Source organism: Falco peregrinus, chromosome 1, assembly GCF_023634155.1.
Source record: "Falco peregrinus isolate bFalPer1 chromosome 1, bFalPer1.pri, whole genome shotgun sequence".
NCBI lineage: Eukaryota > Metazoa > Chordata > Aves > Falconiformes > Falconidae > Falco > Falco peregrinus.
This window is the reverse complement of record NC_073721.1, coordinates 75,789,905-75,807,358: the sequence shown is the minus strand read 5'-3', so window position 1 is coordinate 75,807,358 and position 17,454 is coordinate 75,789,905. Positions and strand designations below refer to the sequence as shown.

General features: G+C 34.0%; 1 protein-coding gene across 1 annotated transcript in view; it reads right to left on the bottom strand.

Annotated features, from left to right (window-relative positions):
- Positions 1-17,454, bottom strand: part of RYR3 (ryanodine receptor 3) — a 233,209-nt gene that overhangs the window by 136,215 nt on the left and 79,540 nt on the right. The window contains exons 14-22 of the mRNA XM_055811431.1: positions 15,734-15,902; positions 14,548-14,683; positions 12,813-12,908; positions 11,992-12,110; positions 9,392-9,525; positions 8,499-8,740; positions 4,494-4,686; positions 1,327-1,543; positions 1,027-1,131 (exon numbers count right to left, since the gene is read on the bottom strand). Coding sequence (XP_055667406.1) covers positions 1,027-1,131; positions 1,327-1,543; positions 4,494-4,686; positions 8,499-8,740; positions 9,392-9,525; positions 11,992-12,110; positions 12,813-12,908; positions 14,548-14,683; positions 15,734-15,902 — 1,411 coding nt within the window. The remainder of the gene's footprint in view (positions 1-1,026; positions 1,132-1,326; positions 1,544-4,493; positions 4,687-8,498; positions 8,741-9,391; positions 9,526-11,991; positions 12,111-12,812; positions 12,909-14,547; positions 14,684-15,733; positions 15,903-17,454) is intronic.

The following is a 17,454-nucleotide window of genomic DNA, read 5'->3' as shown; positions in this document are numbered from 1 at the left end:
CAAGCGCTTCTATCCTGATGGTAACTAAGCCATGACATTTCACATACAAAAACATTTTCCAATTGCCAAAGCTCAGAAACATTAAAAAGGCTAGTAAAGCTCAGAATTTTAATAGCAATAACATTTTAGCAGGTAGTATGATAGAGTTATTGAAGAAAAAGGTAAATCAGATCTGTAAGTAAAACCAGCAGAAGATAAGACAAGGAAAAAGATTCTTCTAAGATAGGATACAGTTGTGATGGGCACATACAGGACTATTCCAGTAAAACTGAATTTGAAAGGAAGCAAGATGAAATAATCTAAATTTAAGACAGAACGGTCTTTAGAATTTTTTATTATTAGGGGAAGGTACCAATTTTAATATAATTGTTTAATTTAATACAATATTCCGAATACAATATTTTTGGCCTACACTTTTAACTGTTTTTCATTTGGTGACATCCGTTGGACAGGGAATGCCTTGTCATACACATTTAAATAACATTGACCAGATGGTCTTACACTCTTCAAGCTGTTGGGTTGTACCACATTATATGGGATCATTATAATGGTAAGTTTTAACTGTAAATAATTAAATAAAACCCCTGAACTCTGAGGAATTTGAACTTTTACAAAAATCACCAAAAGCCTTTCTCCATTATCAACAGAAGCTAATTTCTACACTGGACTTTTTCCTTGTTATCTCTTTGATCCCTAATGTTAGAGTAACCATAGTTGAGGGCACGTATTGGCACGATTTTCAGAGGAATTCCATCTTGGTATAGCTAGTACGTTTCTCAATTAAGGTATTTTTTCAAATAGTTAACTACTTACAGTGCTAAAATATATATACCTTATTTATATTCCAAATTTGCCTTCTAACCCCTGGTTAATATCACTGTCTCCTGCCAGCTTACGTTACCAGCAATAAACGAACAGGTACAGACAACCGTTAAACACTCTGTTCAGCTTCTAAATCCAGGTTTTCTGGTAGAAGACTTAACCTACTGTAGGTGACTGTACCCAGACAGCTCATTCAAAACATACCTTGCCATATGTCCAGCCCAGTTCTATTTTGTTCATTCCCCACAGCTCATGAATATTTTCAGCTAGTTTGTCCCTGATCTTTTCAAGATGAAAAGGAAGAGCAATCTAAGAAAAGAAAATAAGAAAGGGTTCCAGTTACCACACCTTGTAGAATCAAGATCATGTAGTTCAGTTAAATACACCCCAACACACAAATGACGAATTGCTAAGAAAGGGGGCAAGCTATCTTAGATTTTATATTGTGAATTTAAATTGTGTTAAGACACCTTTTATAATCCCGCCATTGCACACTTAACATACCTGACTGGTGTCTATTGGACAAGGGATAAAGGAAGCTTGGGAGAGGAATTGTGTTGTACCCAACAAATCCCTCACTCCATCTGAATCTCTCTTATATTCTTTCACTGGTTCCAGTTTCATCTTCTCTTTTGGAAGTAATGCTTCATAACAGGGAGCATAGCCAGCAGGAGGCAGAAATTTAAACTCTCCATGACGTCCACCCAATAAAAAACGAACTCTGTGCAATTTTCAACGAAGAAATTATACTCTCAAATAGTCAGCATATATTAATAGTATAAATAAATCATTTAGAAACTCAAGCATTTATTCGAATAGCATTTACAAAAATGCAGGTGTATTTATTTCATGCTTTGACAAATACCAGAGTAACCAAGCATACATACGATCGATAACACTATCGCCTACCAACTATTTTTTGAAAACTCTTTTGGTCAAAGCAAAACTAAATATTCAATACAGTAGCATACTTTCCAAAAAATAAAAGTTTTTTACTTTAAATCAAGTGGTGTAAATTGTGAATTTTTTAATGCATTTGAATGATCTGGAAACACAAATCTAATTTAAACTGGACTGTTACTCTAAAAAAATCCCATAAGGACTATTTATATACCACTTAAAAGGTTTAAATGAACTTCTCAGTGCATTCATGCAGGCAGTTGGCACATGAGGAAAAAAAAACAGAGGATATGGTGAAAAAAGTCCACTATAATCATATCATATAAATCAAGCATACAAAAATATACCAAATACTACAACTGGGAATGAGTTGCGGAAGTGTACCTAAAATTCCTATTAAACTCCTATAGCTTTCTGTTTCTCCTCAGACATGTAATTTTCATATAAATGTAAAAGATACAAAAGACAGCCAGAAATAATTAAACAGATTGATTTAGTTTAATGACTACTCCTTTTCCTTCATTTTGGAGTTGGGCTGTACATCGGAAACTGTGACTGCCATTCTAGCAATTTGCTAGTAGCTATACTTTGTTTTTGTAGCCTGAATGACAAGACTATGCTAAATAGTCTTTTGCTTACTACGAAGGCTGTCTGTGAAAGACAAGATCCCCATGATAACCGTATTTAATGCACCTTGTTTAATTACTAAAAGCAGCTGGCATTTGCTTTTAAGATGTTGACTTTTCATGTCAACTAATCCAGACCTCCAGCTTCCCTAAAAACATGTTGGAGGGCTCATTTAAAGTTAATCTTGTGTTTCATTTCTTTACCTCTGCATTTACGTACTTTTTGAGAAGACGTTAAATAAATCTGAATAAAAGAAAAGAAAAATAGAAGAAAATAAAATGAATTCTCAATACAGAGCTGCTGTTTAAATTCCTTGTTTATTTGAATGGCTGTATTGTGGTACTATAAGCAGAGTTTATAGCACCATTGGTAGAAGGAGGAAAAAAAGGACAGATAGGGAGAAAATGCCTACAGTAAAACACAGAAAAAGAGATTGTAGGTAAGCAGGTGCTGACCAGGATTTAGAGAGGAAAAAATGATGATAGAATGATAAAGCATACCCAGAACCAGAGACTGAGAAAGACACAGAAAGCAGAGGAAAAGCAGGTAAGCCAAAACAGAAGCAGAAACATAGGAGTTTGTGCCTGGTGCAGAACACTCTTCTCCACTTATGAACTCAGGATTCCCATCTAATAATCTGATATTAACAAACACAGATTACATATAATCTGTTACTGCCATCAACTACTATTAACTACAAGGGAAAATTCTCTCACAAAATACACAAACAGCATCAAATAAGAATGAAGAAAATTGATTACACCAGTTTAGGCAGATTTCTTACAGAAAAATTAATGAACAGTTTCAAAAGCTCTTGTACTAGTGCAGCTACATAGTAGGGTCACTCCCTGAGAACAAATGAAAGTTGATTTATTAAACCCTTCCCAGCCCTGCTTTATTCTGTTTGGTCTCTGTTAGTATTCTTACCTGAGAGGTTCTCTCAAACATGAGATGCTCAAAGTATTTATCTATTGATCACAGAAGGAAAAGCCCATAGAGAACTACTTATCTGATTTACTTCACAGAAACAAAGATTTCTTTTTCCTTAAATTGCTAAATGTATGAACTGTTTATAATCTGAGCCTTCTTTTACTTATGAAAGCTATATACTTCCTATTCTGGCCAAACTGAACCTTCAGTTCTCAAAAATTACCATGTATAAGAGACACCCTCCTTTAAATAACAGCCAGCCCTTTGCATCTTTTCACTCCTCCACCACAATCTCTTTCTCCATTCCTGATTATCTCTTCTAAATTCAGCAGTTTCTGGCAGCTATTGACATCTAGACTGTTAGTATTGTTTTCATAGTGAAAAATGTTCATAACTTATCTATATTTTATGCATAAATCATGCTTGGCCTACAACAGACAGAAAAATCCTAACCTTTCTTATTGAAGAATTCTCCTTAATTGTCTTTTTGTCTTTCCTTCCTAAAATTGTTGCCCGTCAATACCAGCAAAAAAAGTGCTCTAAAATGATCTGAATAGAAATTAGTCATGTTATGACAACAGTGCAAGAGTTAGTCTTTTGTGGTTGCATTGGCTTTGTAATGTTAACACAAGGTTTTTGGCCACTTACGTAGACTGACATTTGCAGGTTTTATGAATAATTTAAAGGTAAGATAACACAAGAAGCCTGAAAATGTCCAAATCTCAGTATTTTAGCTACAAAACAGGTAAGAAATAGGCAATATTAGTAATGAGATTCTAAAACTGCTTCTCATCAGTTCTTTGTATTTCCTACTGTGAATATAGTATCAGTTTTCATGCTGATTTAGGTTTTTTACTTCCTGCTGAGAAAGCCAGTGAGAATTTTAATTAGTGCCAAATGTGTTGCTGTGTTTCTAATGTGCTTTTTTTCACTGATAATTGGAATGAGACAAAATTAATTTCCTCTAAGACACCAAATATCCATAAAATAACAATTTTCAGGCACTGTGACTTGGTTAAATTGTTAACAGGCTCAAATTTCACCCTCAAGTGAAATCATCACTAAACTAAATCAGTACTTTCCTGCCCCCCTACCTCCCAGCTGCTGGTTGGACAGAACTGAAACAACAAAACAGAACAAATCATACATGAATTTGTACAAAATTTTGTGTGACATGACAGCAAAGATGACAATTAAAATTAAGTTTTACTTACTTTACACCTGCTGATAAGCTTACAACAGGGAAGAAAAACCCTTCTGTACTGAAGTTCTCAAACATTCCTTGCACAGGCTGTCCATTAATGCGGAATGAAATGCTGGGTACACCTAGATCCAAGCAGCAGCTAACCACATCATCAGATGCTAATAAATGCTGATTGACAGAGGCTACAGCTCTGGGTACTCGACCTAGGATAAAAGTATTCAGAAGTAATGAGAAGCTTTAAGGAGATTTTCACAGGTTCGACAATGAAATTATTTCCTCAAAAACACCATCAAGTTTTTTGTTCATAGTCATGAAGACATGATCTTGCCTTCATCATTTTTATGAATGGTTCTGCTTTTAGAGAAAGACACTGAGTCAACACTATTCAAACTGACATGTGGCAGAAAAGCACACAAACTGAGCAAATGACTTGAGACCTCTGACGCTGTGTGCAAGACAGAACATGTTCAGCTGAAATCACCCAAGTTCACACTGTAGCCTGATGCAGGAGTGCTGAAGCACAGTAAATGATATCCTTTTTATAAAGCTAACATTGATATATCAATTTTTTTTTCTTTAGTTATTTGCAAAATACTAGATTCACATATCTGTGAATATTCAGTGGTGAGACACTGGAAGTTTCCCCAGCGAAGCTGTGGATGCCCCATCATTGGAACTGTTCGAGGCCAGGCTGCATGGGGCTTTGTGCATCCTGGTCTCGTGGAAGGTGTCCCTGTCCATGGCAGGGGGTTGGACAAGATGATCTTTAAAGGTCGCTTCCAACCCAAACCATCCTATGATTCTATAATTCTACTGTATCTGTGATTATGACCAATATCCAGGTTTACAGTATCAAGAGGCAGAATGGTATACCGAGTTATCAAAAAATGGACCAAGAATTTAACACGCCAGGTTTACTTTATCAACTACAAACATACAGTAAACAGTGGGAGCTTAGTTTTCCCTACCCAGGAAGGTGGAACCTTACGGCCATGCACATGGCTCAGCAATTATAATAACAGTTAACTAGAAATAATATATATGAAGTAATCTAACTACACATATTTACAGATAACTGCAGTTTTTCAATCACACTTGAATATTTTGAGTACATTTTCAGCCAAGGAATCTCTCTTCAGAATTCCTTTCAAAACAATTCCCTTGAAAACATTTTATTTGAACTGTAAAGCAAAACTAATTAAGCAGCTAAGCGCTATTCCAAATTTTTGTGTTTGGAATTTCTTAAGAACAAGTCAAGTCAACTGTTCAGGGCAGCTTAAGTACCCTGAATTTTCCCTTACTGCAGGAGAAGAGATTTAAGAGATTTTCCAGCACTGTATTTCTAAGGTTCTATTAGTGTTTGCTTTAGTATTAATGATTTATTCAGCCATTTCTAATGGAGTATGTTACAGATGTGCCTAGCCTACTCAAAAGAATAACTATTCGTCATTTGAAAATTGTTCAGAAGTGCTGAAAAAAAATATTGAATTATGTGCGAGCACACACAAACAGATATTTTATATACAAAATCCTATGCCAGAACAATGCTAATATAATTGAAAAGTCAAATATACCCATATTAGGAAATGTTAGAATTAAGGCTGTAAAATCAAATTCAGTATATTTATGTACATTGTATTTGCAACACATCTTTTAATTGCATGGCCCCACAGTATCTTTTTCTGAGCAGTTAGAAAACTTAGCTGTATATGGCATTTCAAGGCACTAAGAATTACGGGGAAATTAATGAATTTGCCTACATGCCTTCAACAGTGTACAGTAAATAAAGCACAAGGCACAAACTGAACAAAATAGAAAATATCCATTGTTTACTATGTATGCAAGGAGATCTGGAAGGAAAAATAACATGCTACTTCATAATTAAAGACTGTACACACAAGGACTGAAATAGTGTCCGTTTTTTTCCTCAAACTTCTGAATGATCATGGACAGCTACATACTCAAGAAACAAAACAGTTAAATTAAGAAAGATCTATAGCGTGTGTTGATAATGATTTTTTTTCTAAGTCTTTTGAACAAATGTAAAAGCTAAATTCCTGGTGAGACATATTGTTACACAATATCCTTTACAACAAAATGTTACATTCGCAACTCAAGGTTTGAGCACTTCAGAGAAAAGGTGGCAGGAATCGTCTAACAATGGAAAAATATGTCCACATGTGATTCCAGAAAAGAAACTCCGTTTTCAATTCAATTCTACCTTGAAGCCTAGTCAATTCTATCTTGAGACCTAGTCAATAACATTCGCTCTCAAATAGTTTATGATTAACAAAGGTATAAGGCAGAGAAAATACAATGTTGGACCATATTAAAATGACATTAATAAAAGGTGATCTTCCAGTTTCATCTGTATTCTTAACAAAATCTTCTATATGGATGAAAGACCTTTACCAATTAAGATAGACTGATACACATTTTAGGTAGAAAACCTAATTGCCAGAGCTCTGTGTTAAATATTTACGTAAACAGAATACATATGTAAAAATCTTCTAGAAATTTTAGCAACTGTTTTGCTTCCTACTGTTTTTCTTTCTCCTTCCATTACTTATTGATAATTTGATTAACGACGTTACAAAGATAGCAGATGATGTAATTAAGGACATACAACTAATTCCTTAAGTAATTTCTTATTTTATAGCCTTATGCATTACTTCCTCTCTGAAACATTCCTTATTTAAAGAGCATGCAGAAACTTCAAGAAAGCAAAAAACAGCCATCAGGATTTCCTGTGTTGCCATTTGAATCTTACAAATAGGCAGCAGCACTTTGCTGGTTGTTTCTATAGGAACTTAAACTGACATGGTCAAAAAGTACTCTGCTATGACAAACCTGTTGGTTTACATAAAGTTTATCCTAGTTCACTTTCCCTGGATATATTGGGGAAGGGATAATCACACAAAAACCCAGGAGCCTTGCTCATAGCTCCAACACCACTTTCCAGCTAACTACATGCCCCAGAGGGCTCTCACTAATCCCTCCAAAGCATCCTAATCAGATTCTTCTGTTGTCTCCTTTTTCCTCAGGGGGTTATTTACAACACACTCATTATTAGAAAAATTATTTGAACTGCAACATTTCAGCTGAGTCCTCCTGTGAACTCCTTTTACTCTTCTAGAGCTCTTACTCAAATCTTCCCAACTGCATAGGCAGTGACTTCCACTTCCACTCAGCCCACTAATATCTTCAAGTCTCTTGAACAAAGAATGGCTAATAAACCCACAACTTTACCATCACTGATCCTTAAGTTACCACAAAATACGCATTTGCTGGCATCCATTAACTCCCACTCACATACACATGCAGTATCACTTCACTGCAGTACTGAGTCTCCTAAATTGCTACACACTTAAGTGGCACTCCTAGAAAAACTATTTTTTTCCACTAAGTCTACTTTAAATACTAATATGAAAACTATTTTTTCAAACAGCATAGCAACTACAGGTTTTCAGTTTGAGATTCCAGCACAGACATTTGTGTTTAAAAATAACCAAAGTTGGTAGAAGTGCAGCAATTCTTATTTCTAATTGCCAAAATTACCTTTCATGAAAGTATTTATCAAAATTTAAATTCAATTTATTAAATCTATCAATAGATGTGAGAATAATAATGTCATTTTGCTTCAACTGTAGATACAAAGTGAAAGAATAATGCAAATGTAGATCCATGTACAATTAATTTGTCTGAGATCAATACATCCATTGATTTTGAACCGACAGACAAGTCACTATTGGTCTAGATCTGGAAAATGCCATTTTTTGATCAAAAACATGAAAATAGACGCTATCTGCTAAAAAGCCTAACTGGTATAATTCAATATTGACTAAAATCTCAGACAAGAAGTCTGACCTGAAATTCCAAACAACTTCATGGTATCCTGGAGTTCTGAATGTAGCTTATTATAAAATAGCATGCTATATACACACAGTTACTCAAAGTAAAGGCAGGTAACTCCTAAAGGTAGGTAAGAAAAAGTGAAAGTGAACAAAGTACTTACCAGACCACAGATGAAGGCCATCAAAACCATAAGAGTACAGGTCATCACCAACACCATTGCCTCCCCATCCTTCTCCACCTCCAGGATAGGGGGCATAACCTGAAGTAGAGGCCCATCCAACTCGTAAATGGGTGGGTTCTGCCGTCAAGAATGGATCAACCTGATCAATTATTAACTCAAAGTACCACTTCTTGTATTGTGCAGAACCCTCAGCAACACCTAGGAATATGTTTGGCCTTATGCTAAGAAAGAAAATGTAAGCCAGTTAGTATAAATATAAAATGTGACATATGAATTATATTGCTCTACAATAATCAAATTTTCTTTGCAAGTATGGTAAGAGTGTAGATGTCCACATTTCATTTATAATATTTAAAATAGCAACCCATTTTATGACTTTATAAAGCTGCTGTAGAATCATCTTCCATGGTATAGGTTCCACGCTTTGAAAAACTTAATAGTCAAAAGAGGAATAACAACATTATTTCTTAAAATAAAAAAAAACCAAACAAACAGGAGTGAGGCTTCCAGGAAGTCAAATCCCTCTTAAAACACACAAGTACTTCCCAGTATGTTTTACATACTCCATAATAATTATTAGGGAAAGCCATGCTCTGTTTTGAATGAGGAACAAGCAACTTCCACCTTTTCATTTCAGAACAGATCTTACTATTAATTAGTAATTTCTGTTTCTGCACAGTTTCTATTACAAATGCTGTATTGTTAACAAAAATGGGTTTTCCAGAATTTAACACAGAAACACTTCCTAAAGTGTGTGTTTCAATATTGAAAGCTGTGGAACATCTCTTAGGTTACAGTACTCTCACCAATCAATTATTAAAGACATGCAAGTTCCATTTCTTCTAATATATCAATAACACATGTCACTATACCTTGTCACATCATTAATCAAACGTGTTTGCAAGAGTAAGTCTCTTCTAGGCAGTAGATTGTCACAGATCAAATTTTGATTGGCACGAACTGCAACTCCGTTACAGACACAGAGAGAGCAAAGCACATCGAGTACCTTAAAAAAGAAAAAAAAAATCAGAAGAAATTTGGGTAAAGGCAGCTGCATATACTATTATTCAGTTGTTAGCTTAAATTACATTCAGAATAGACCTAAAGGAAGGAATGTAATAAACATTACGATTACTGTTTTCCAAATACTTTTCACATATATGGACCACGTGTAGTCTGTACTACTGATAGAGGGTATCAAACATGGAACACAAGTTCAGAACACTGGGTTTGCAAAATGCATCCAAAAAATCTTCCTTTGAGATCTTATTCTCATTTTGATTAGAAAAAAGCAAAGCTACAACAGCTATATGGCAACTCTTTAAATTTTTTTACATTAAATCTTAATAAAAATCTGAAATGTAAAATAAAATTATTTGAGAAATTACTGCAGCTCAAATACCATTCTGAACAAAATTAGTGGACAATTCTCAGCTGTAATTCTCAGACTGCTTATGAATCTGTTCTGAAAGCATGTTTTCAATATAAGAAGTAATCCATTTATTTTTTAAATGAAAAACAAGAACTCATTATAAAGTGAAAGAGAGTTTCAGGAAGATTTTATTCTAAAATTTCAGCTTGCCTTTTTTTTTTTTTTTTTTTTTGTAACGGTCTGAAAAGTGAAAGAGATTGACATAATTCTCCCATGGATTACCGGAGCAAAAGATTTTGGAAGAGAGACCACAGTAACATAGTGTTGTTTAATGCTGAGGGACAAAGCTGCACACTTTTGCAAAAAAACATAAAAGCTTAAAGATGCACTGGAGCTTTGACAAGCAATCATTGAGCAATGAGCCCAAATGGCGTAGACTCTTACACACCATGTCCAAAACAAAGAACCATCTTCACAGTTGATTAACATTTTAGAAACTGTTGTACAATGCAAGGAGCAGCAGAACGGAACATCTATTTTAGCCACCAAGTTCTCTGCCTAATGGATTAGCACAAACCCACCCTCAACAGCAGTTTAATATACTGTGAACTTTGCTGTATTCCACCCCATGCATTTTGCTTTCCACCACCTCTGTTACTGGGCAGAAAACACAGCAGAAGAATAGAGGTAGTAACTTAAATAACCACAGAAACTCTGACCAGTACTCAGCTGTAAAGTGTCTTAATAACATTAATGATTAACGATTAACAGTAACTCAGGATTTACATATAAACTGTTTACATAATCTCTGTGTACTCACTGACCATATTTCTGACACAATGTTTTTCATTTTTTAAAAAAAATCATTCAAATCATAATTTCCAGGACAATTTTCATTACTAATATTACTGTTTCTCATTTCCTAAACCACAACAGAATTTTTAATTTAGTGGGAGAACAAGGCATACTGTTTCCAGAGCATCAAATAAATTCATTACTTCACATTATTTCATTAATTACTGATATTTAGTCAAAAACATTACAAATGGAAATCCATAAAGCTGTTACACAGTCTAATTCTTCTCCTGTATACAATAAATACTTTCCTTTACTGCTTTAAATTCTCACTATGAGGTGAGATTAAGATGCCCTGGCTGAAAATCTCTCTTTGCAGGTAACCACCACAATAATCTTGCTAGCAGCTAAAAATAGTAAACTAAACTTACAACTGTAATTTCAACTTTTTTCTTATGCCTGCTTTTATCAGCTCATACTCCTTAACCATGCTTAAAAATACTTCTTTCCTTCTCCATAACTGCAGTTGTTTAGGTTGTCCATATTACCTTCTGTAAATCAGTAATTTCAGCTTATTAAAACTTTCTTTGATCTTCCTCCAGGTTATCAGTCTTTCAAATAAAATTTTAATTGAGTAAGGAAACTCACATCAGAAAATCACACATAAAACTATATTCTCCTCTGTGTTGTGATGTCATCCTGATCGCAGCCAGAAACTGTTTTCACCTTCTTCTGTCATAATAAATTGCACATTGATGTCTAAATTAATTTCCACCATTACTTCTTCTGGTATAACTCAGGGTTTTTTTCTTTCTTCTGAACACCTGTGTTTTCAGATATTTGGATTATTTTTCTGACTTCTCATTTTACTTTGCTCTTTTCTGCTACTGATAATAATAATAACTCAAGTTAGGAATAACTTTGAAGAATTTAATTCTTTCTTTCTGTGGATACAACAATGGTAGTTCACTGCTTCTGCAGAGCCTTGCATCACAAGCAAGCTACTCTGTCCATATGCTTACTATCATCAGAATGCTTCATTTTCTCAACAAAACCAAAGTTCTGACTGGTTATCAATATTTTTAAACTATTTGCTTTTCATACATATTTTCTGTATTTGAAACTGAAAAGCAACTATATGTCACACTTCTTTTATCTCAACAAAGTAATTTTGCAGATGTACTTCAAGGTTATTTTATTCATTAAAAGGCACTAGAATCCCATATTTCCATGTAGGCATTTCTCCGTTTTTCTTTCAAAATTACTGTAAGATTATCAATATATCCTTAGATTTCCAAAACATACCTTGTAATTGCGTCCATGTTTATCCAACAATGAAATAATGGATTTGATATGCTCCTCAGCTATTAAATTTAAAGCTTCTGGGCTTTCAATCAAGATGCAGTGCAACACTTCCAAAATACCTGTATGAAGGCCACAGAAATAATGCTGTCATTAAATCACCTGCACAACTGAACACAATCTAAAAGCTCAGTGAATAACAAAATATTTTAGAGATGCAATCTTTTTTCCAGTATAAAAAGAGAATGAGAACACTTTTAAAGAGTATTGATACGACTATGATTTGAACTACACTATACATAAATGCATTACTAAGCTGTTAATTTCTATTTGCTTTTGAAAATGGCCACAATTTTAAAACCATTTGAGAAAAATGCAAGTTTAGCTCCTTTTCAGGGAGAGAGATATAAAGGTTTTGGCAGGGAGTGTTGAACATACCATAATGAAAAAAAAGTATATATACACACACACATGTTATTTGTACTTGTGCCCACAAATAACTCTGGTGTTACTCAACAGCAATCGGACAGCAGTCTTGATACTGTTTGACCAAATCCATTAATTCACTGAAGTCACATTCAACATTCATTGGACCTGGTATTGCACATACCAAGTGTATGGAAACAAAAAATGCCAAAAAAATGTTTGTTTAAATGTAATACTTTGCTCAATTAAAAAAAAAAAAACCACACAAAAAACCCAAACAGTGTATTTGTTTTCTAATTCATGCTGTTTTCAAGGAAAACTGCTCTGACATTTATAATTTGAGACAGCTGTGTGTAGTGTATTGATAGCTAATCTACATTTATGAAAGTGAGTCTCACCTGAGGAAGATTCTAATCTGTCCAATTTACTTATTAGCCAATCAAGGTTACTGGAAAACTGGGTACAATTATTTCTGTTGCCACGAATGAGAGCAGCTGGAAAAAAACCCAGAAGGTATAATTTTGTATTAGGAGATTTCTGTTTTAAGTCACCAATGTTAATCATACATATTTTAATACAGTTTTTATAACAACTTCCCAACATAATAAATAAACAAATCCTAAATACATATATGTTACAGTAATAAAGAATTAAGATTTTCATTAATTTGAGTATCAGCAACGGACAATTTCTAAAGGGCATGTAGTTTTTGAAGTTGACAGGGGTCTAATGGATAATCAAGAATTTCAGCAGAAAATAGGTTTTATTTATGTTTTATTTTATTGTTAAATTTAATTAGAAATTATCTATCACTTGTTTGATGCAAATGTCAAGCACTGCCATGATCAAGAGGCTATAATGCCTCTTTTTCTATCTGATCCTACCAATGAGTGGGAGGATCATATGCAGAAGTTTAAGCTCAAGTGCAGGCTGGGTGTACTGCTCTTTATTAATCTTTACTTATGTGCTTTTTCTTGATCTCTGATTAAAACATGTTATAGATTGGATAGTTTTTAGTCTTCAGCAGTGCAGAACACAATGTTATTTGACCACACTTTGAAATTTAATCAGCATTCAAGCATTTCAAGCCATACTGCTTTTTTTCCTTCTTGAAGTTATTACTGACCATAGAAAAACAAACAAGCAGCCTTTTTTATACAATTGCCAAGGATTTTTTATTATGAAGTATTAACTTAATATTTATTATATCACAATAATTGCATTCAAGATATACCTGCAGAAGAAAATCATGACAAAATCTGAGAAAGTCTACATAGCACTGAAGAAGTTTCTTTCATCCTACTTTTGTTTAAACTCATAAGATTGTGGTAAAATACAGGCAACGGTATCTCATTACTTTTTAAAGGAATGAGAAGGCTTCACTGGAAATACCTGCCTGTCTTTGATATGTGAATAACATCATGCTTCAAAGCACTCCCCCTCATTGGTTTTATACTTGTCCTAACTCATGACTTGCGTATTTTACTATGGTTTGGGACTAACTTTCTTTGTTATGGAAGTAGAATGTATTTTAACTCCACCAGAAGACGAGGTTCTCCTATAAAAGGAATTACAGAACTCAGGCAACATATTAGTGACTTAAAGAAATACACATATACATATTTTGGCCTTACAATGCAGAAGCAGTTTGATCTAGAAAGCATTGCACTGAAATTGAAAAAAAAAAATTAATTTCTGTTTTATATATTATTTTTATTAACATTTAACTCTAAGTCTCAAATTACAAACATGGATTCAGTAGACCTACAAGTTCTGACTATTGCTTTTGGGCTTCTCTTCAACTTCATATATAAAGACTGTTTTCTAGTTTTTTAATTTTTAAAATAATAATTCACACCTATTTGCATACCACAGGTACATTTAAATAATAATAAAAAATGCATTTGGCATGCTGCACCAGTCTTTTTCCTAGCTGAGATTTCTTTTTCTGCTGCTTCGTTGCTCCGTACACTATCCTCTATAATAAATATCAGTAAGTATATTGAAGAAATCATGTAATTTACATGATAGAATGAATAACACACAAAGTATTCTTTGGTGATGAAGCAGCAAGCAGAATATAAAGAATACACATCCTGTATTTTTACATAAGTAGATCATTGAAGAACTTACCTAATAATTTATAAAGGAGATTCAAAATTTCTTTCCACGCTGAGCCAAGTTCTTCTCTTGCAATTCCTGCAAAATGAGCTGCACTGTTGTAGTCATTCAAGCGATCAATGCAATTCAAAACTAGTGCCAGCATTCCCTAAATGCATAAGACAGAGAGGAAAGCAAACTCTACATGAAAAAGCATTTGTTGTTTTCCTTTTAAAAGATTATTTCTTGTACACATTCAAAAGTTGCAACATCTTTGAATAAAAAAAACCCAAACTATTATGCTTACTAGATTTGAATATGTATTTTTCTGTATCAGAAGCATCCATTTAAGAGAACGATTCTCCACTGTTTCTTACTCATTAAGTATATAAAACATAAGGAATAAACAAAGCTGACAATAAAGGCATTTATAATTTTTGTTAATACTCTTTTTTTACATAAAATCTTCCTTGCATAGAAAAAAGCCCCACACTTTAAATTTATATACAAATGAGCTTCTGTTGAATAAAAAAAGGTGGAAATTTTACTATCCAATAATATCTGTAAAACAAACAAGTTCAAAGACCGGAATAGATGCTTATCTTCAGTTTGATTGGAGACTAAAATGGTATTGAAAACCTGTAAGCAGTCCAAACTTGTCTAAAAACATAGTGAAATATATTTCCTATTTATACAGAAGTGTAATAATTCCATTTTCAGAAAAGAACAATTCTACAGTCATGTAATACATATCCTTCTCTAAAACTAGCATTCTTCCAGTTTCTAGAGATAAAAAGGTGCTGTTTCACACCCTGGTGACAGGAAAGATGTCAGAAATAACATTAACATTGATCCCAAGTTTTATTATTCATTTGGGGTATCCAGAATGTATAACTTCATAGAGAGAAAACAGATTTGTTTCTTTAAAAAAAGAATAATTTCTTTTAAAAAATGACGTCTGTTTAAAGATGCTGAGAAGTATTAGGACTGAATTTTGTAAGAAAGAGCTTGTGGCCTGTGATTAAGTGTGGAAGTGAAAAATACCTAAGAGCAATTTATCATGTGGCATTACAGCCTATATCTATATCCATATATATCAGGTACAGAACTTTACATTATAAATCATATGCATGCATCTATATGCCAATATTTATGTTCTCAATGTTTGTGACACAATACACCTAAAATTTAAGTAGTGCAACAATTCCTCTCTCTGTACCTCCTCTTTGAATAGATTTTGTCTGTTTTTGAGTGACCGAAGCTTGCTTTGCTTATCTTCATGTTCCAAGTCTTCTTCAGGAAGCTGGAAGTAAATAATAAGGTCTTGCAGAGTCTGAGCCATCTCCTCAATAGGCAGGGCAGTGGGTGACAGTGTTCTGTTGTTTCCACTACAGAAAACAACAAGAAAGTCTGGCAGCATTATAAATTTTCTCCACTGAAATTTACAGTATTACGTAGCAGCCTATTTTCTGTTGGTATCTAAATCAAGTTGTGCTATACATATGATATATGTATATGAGCAACAGCTAATGTGAATTGTAAATCATTCAAACATATTGTTTGGAAGTCCAGATGTCAGGGCTTCCTGAAGTGGAATCATGTTCCCCTTTCTGTGCTGATGTAAAGAGGGAGAGTGATTAAAAACACTTAAAAAATGATCAGAAGAAACTGTAAGTCAGCAAAAAGTTGAAACTGAGATGAAAGATGTACCAAAGTCCTTTCTTACAGTAAATGATTTTGTTTAGATACTTTAAATCCTGTTAATGATATAGCCATAATGTGCAGATGGACTAAAACAGTAGTAATTATTGAGGCTGTACACCCTCAGACTTCAAGGCAAAGGCCACAAAAATATCAGGAATCCTAACCATTAATTAGGTCTTCTGTATCAACTTTATATAGGAAATAAAGAAGGGTGGGATTTAAAAATACAAAATATTTCAAGGAATCTCAGTTGTCAGTAAAATAGTGTCTCTTTCCTGTTCCAGCATTTGCTCAATCTTGGGTGACAACCTAATTTTTCCAGGTCTGACTCACTTTTATAAACATAGTATAATCTATGAGTAGCCGACTGCTGGCAGAGGTGGCTCTGTTTTTTCTATCCTCAGCGCAAGAAATACAAGGGGTTGTTCAGCCTGGAGAAGAGAAGGCTCTGGTGAGACCTTAGAGCAGCCTTCCAGCACCTAAAAAGGCCTACAAGAAAGCTGGAGAGGGACGTTTTAAAAGGGCATGTAGCGATGGGACAAGGGGGAATGGCTTTAAACTGCGGGTAGCTTTACATTAGATGTAAGAAAGAAATTCTTCACTGTGAGGGTGGTGAGGCACTGGCACAAGTTGCCCAGAGAAGCTGTAGATGTCCCATCCCTGAACTGTTCAAAGCCAGGCTGGATGGAGCTTTGAGCAACCTTGGAACTGGATGATCTTTAAGGCCCCTTCCAATCCAAACCATTCTGATTCCCTTGTGATATTGAAGAAGTAATGTTTTAAACACAGTCTCATATGGTGGTTTCTGTGGAAATAAATTAATTCTAAACTCATTTTTCTTCATTTTTTCATCTATTAGGCATTAATATGAGGATGACCACTTTATCATCATAATTAAAACTTCTGCCAAGCACTATGAAAAATAGTTTCTTCAGTACTACATTCATTCTTACCAATCTAATTGTGTACTTACACATTGATCTCAGCAATTATAAATGAATATGCATTGACCCAGGATTATATTTTACCCTAAAAACCTTCAGACAAAAACATATTGTATGGAAGAGCTATAGTGAAGGAAACATGGAACTTTCACTGAACTGAAGATCTTTGTCTTGCTGCTTGTTAAAGAGCTATTAACATGTAAGTTTAGTAATGCAAGATAACTGTCATGAACAATTTACTCTAAAGAATGAGGGAAAGGGAACAAAAGTAACAAAAGAAATAGTATAATAA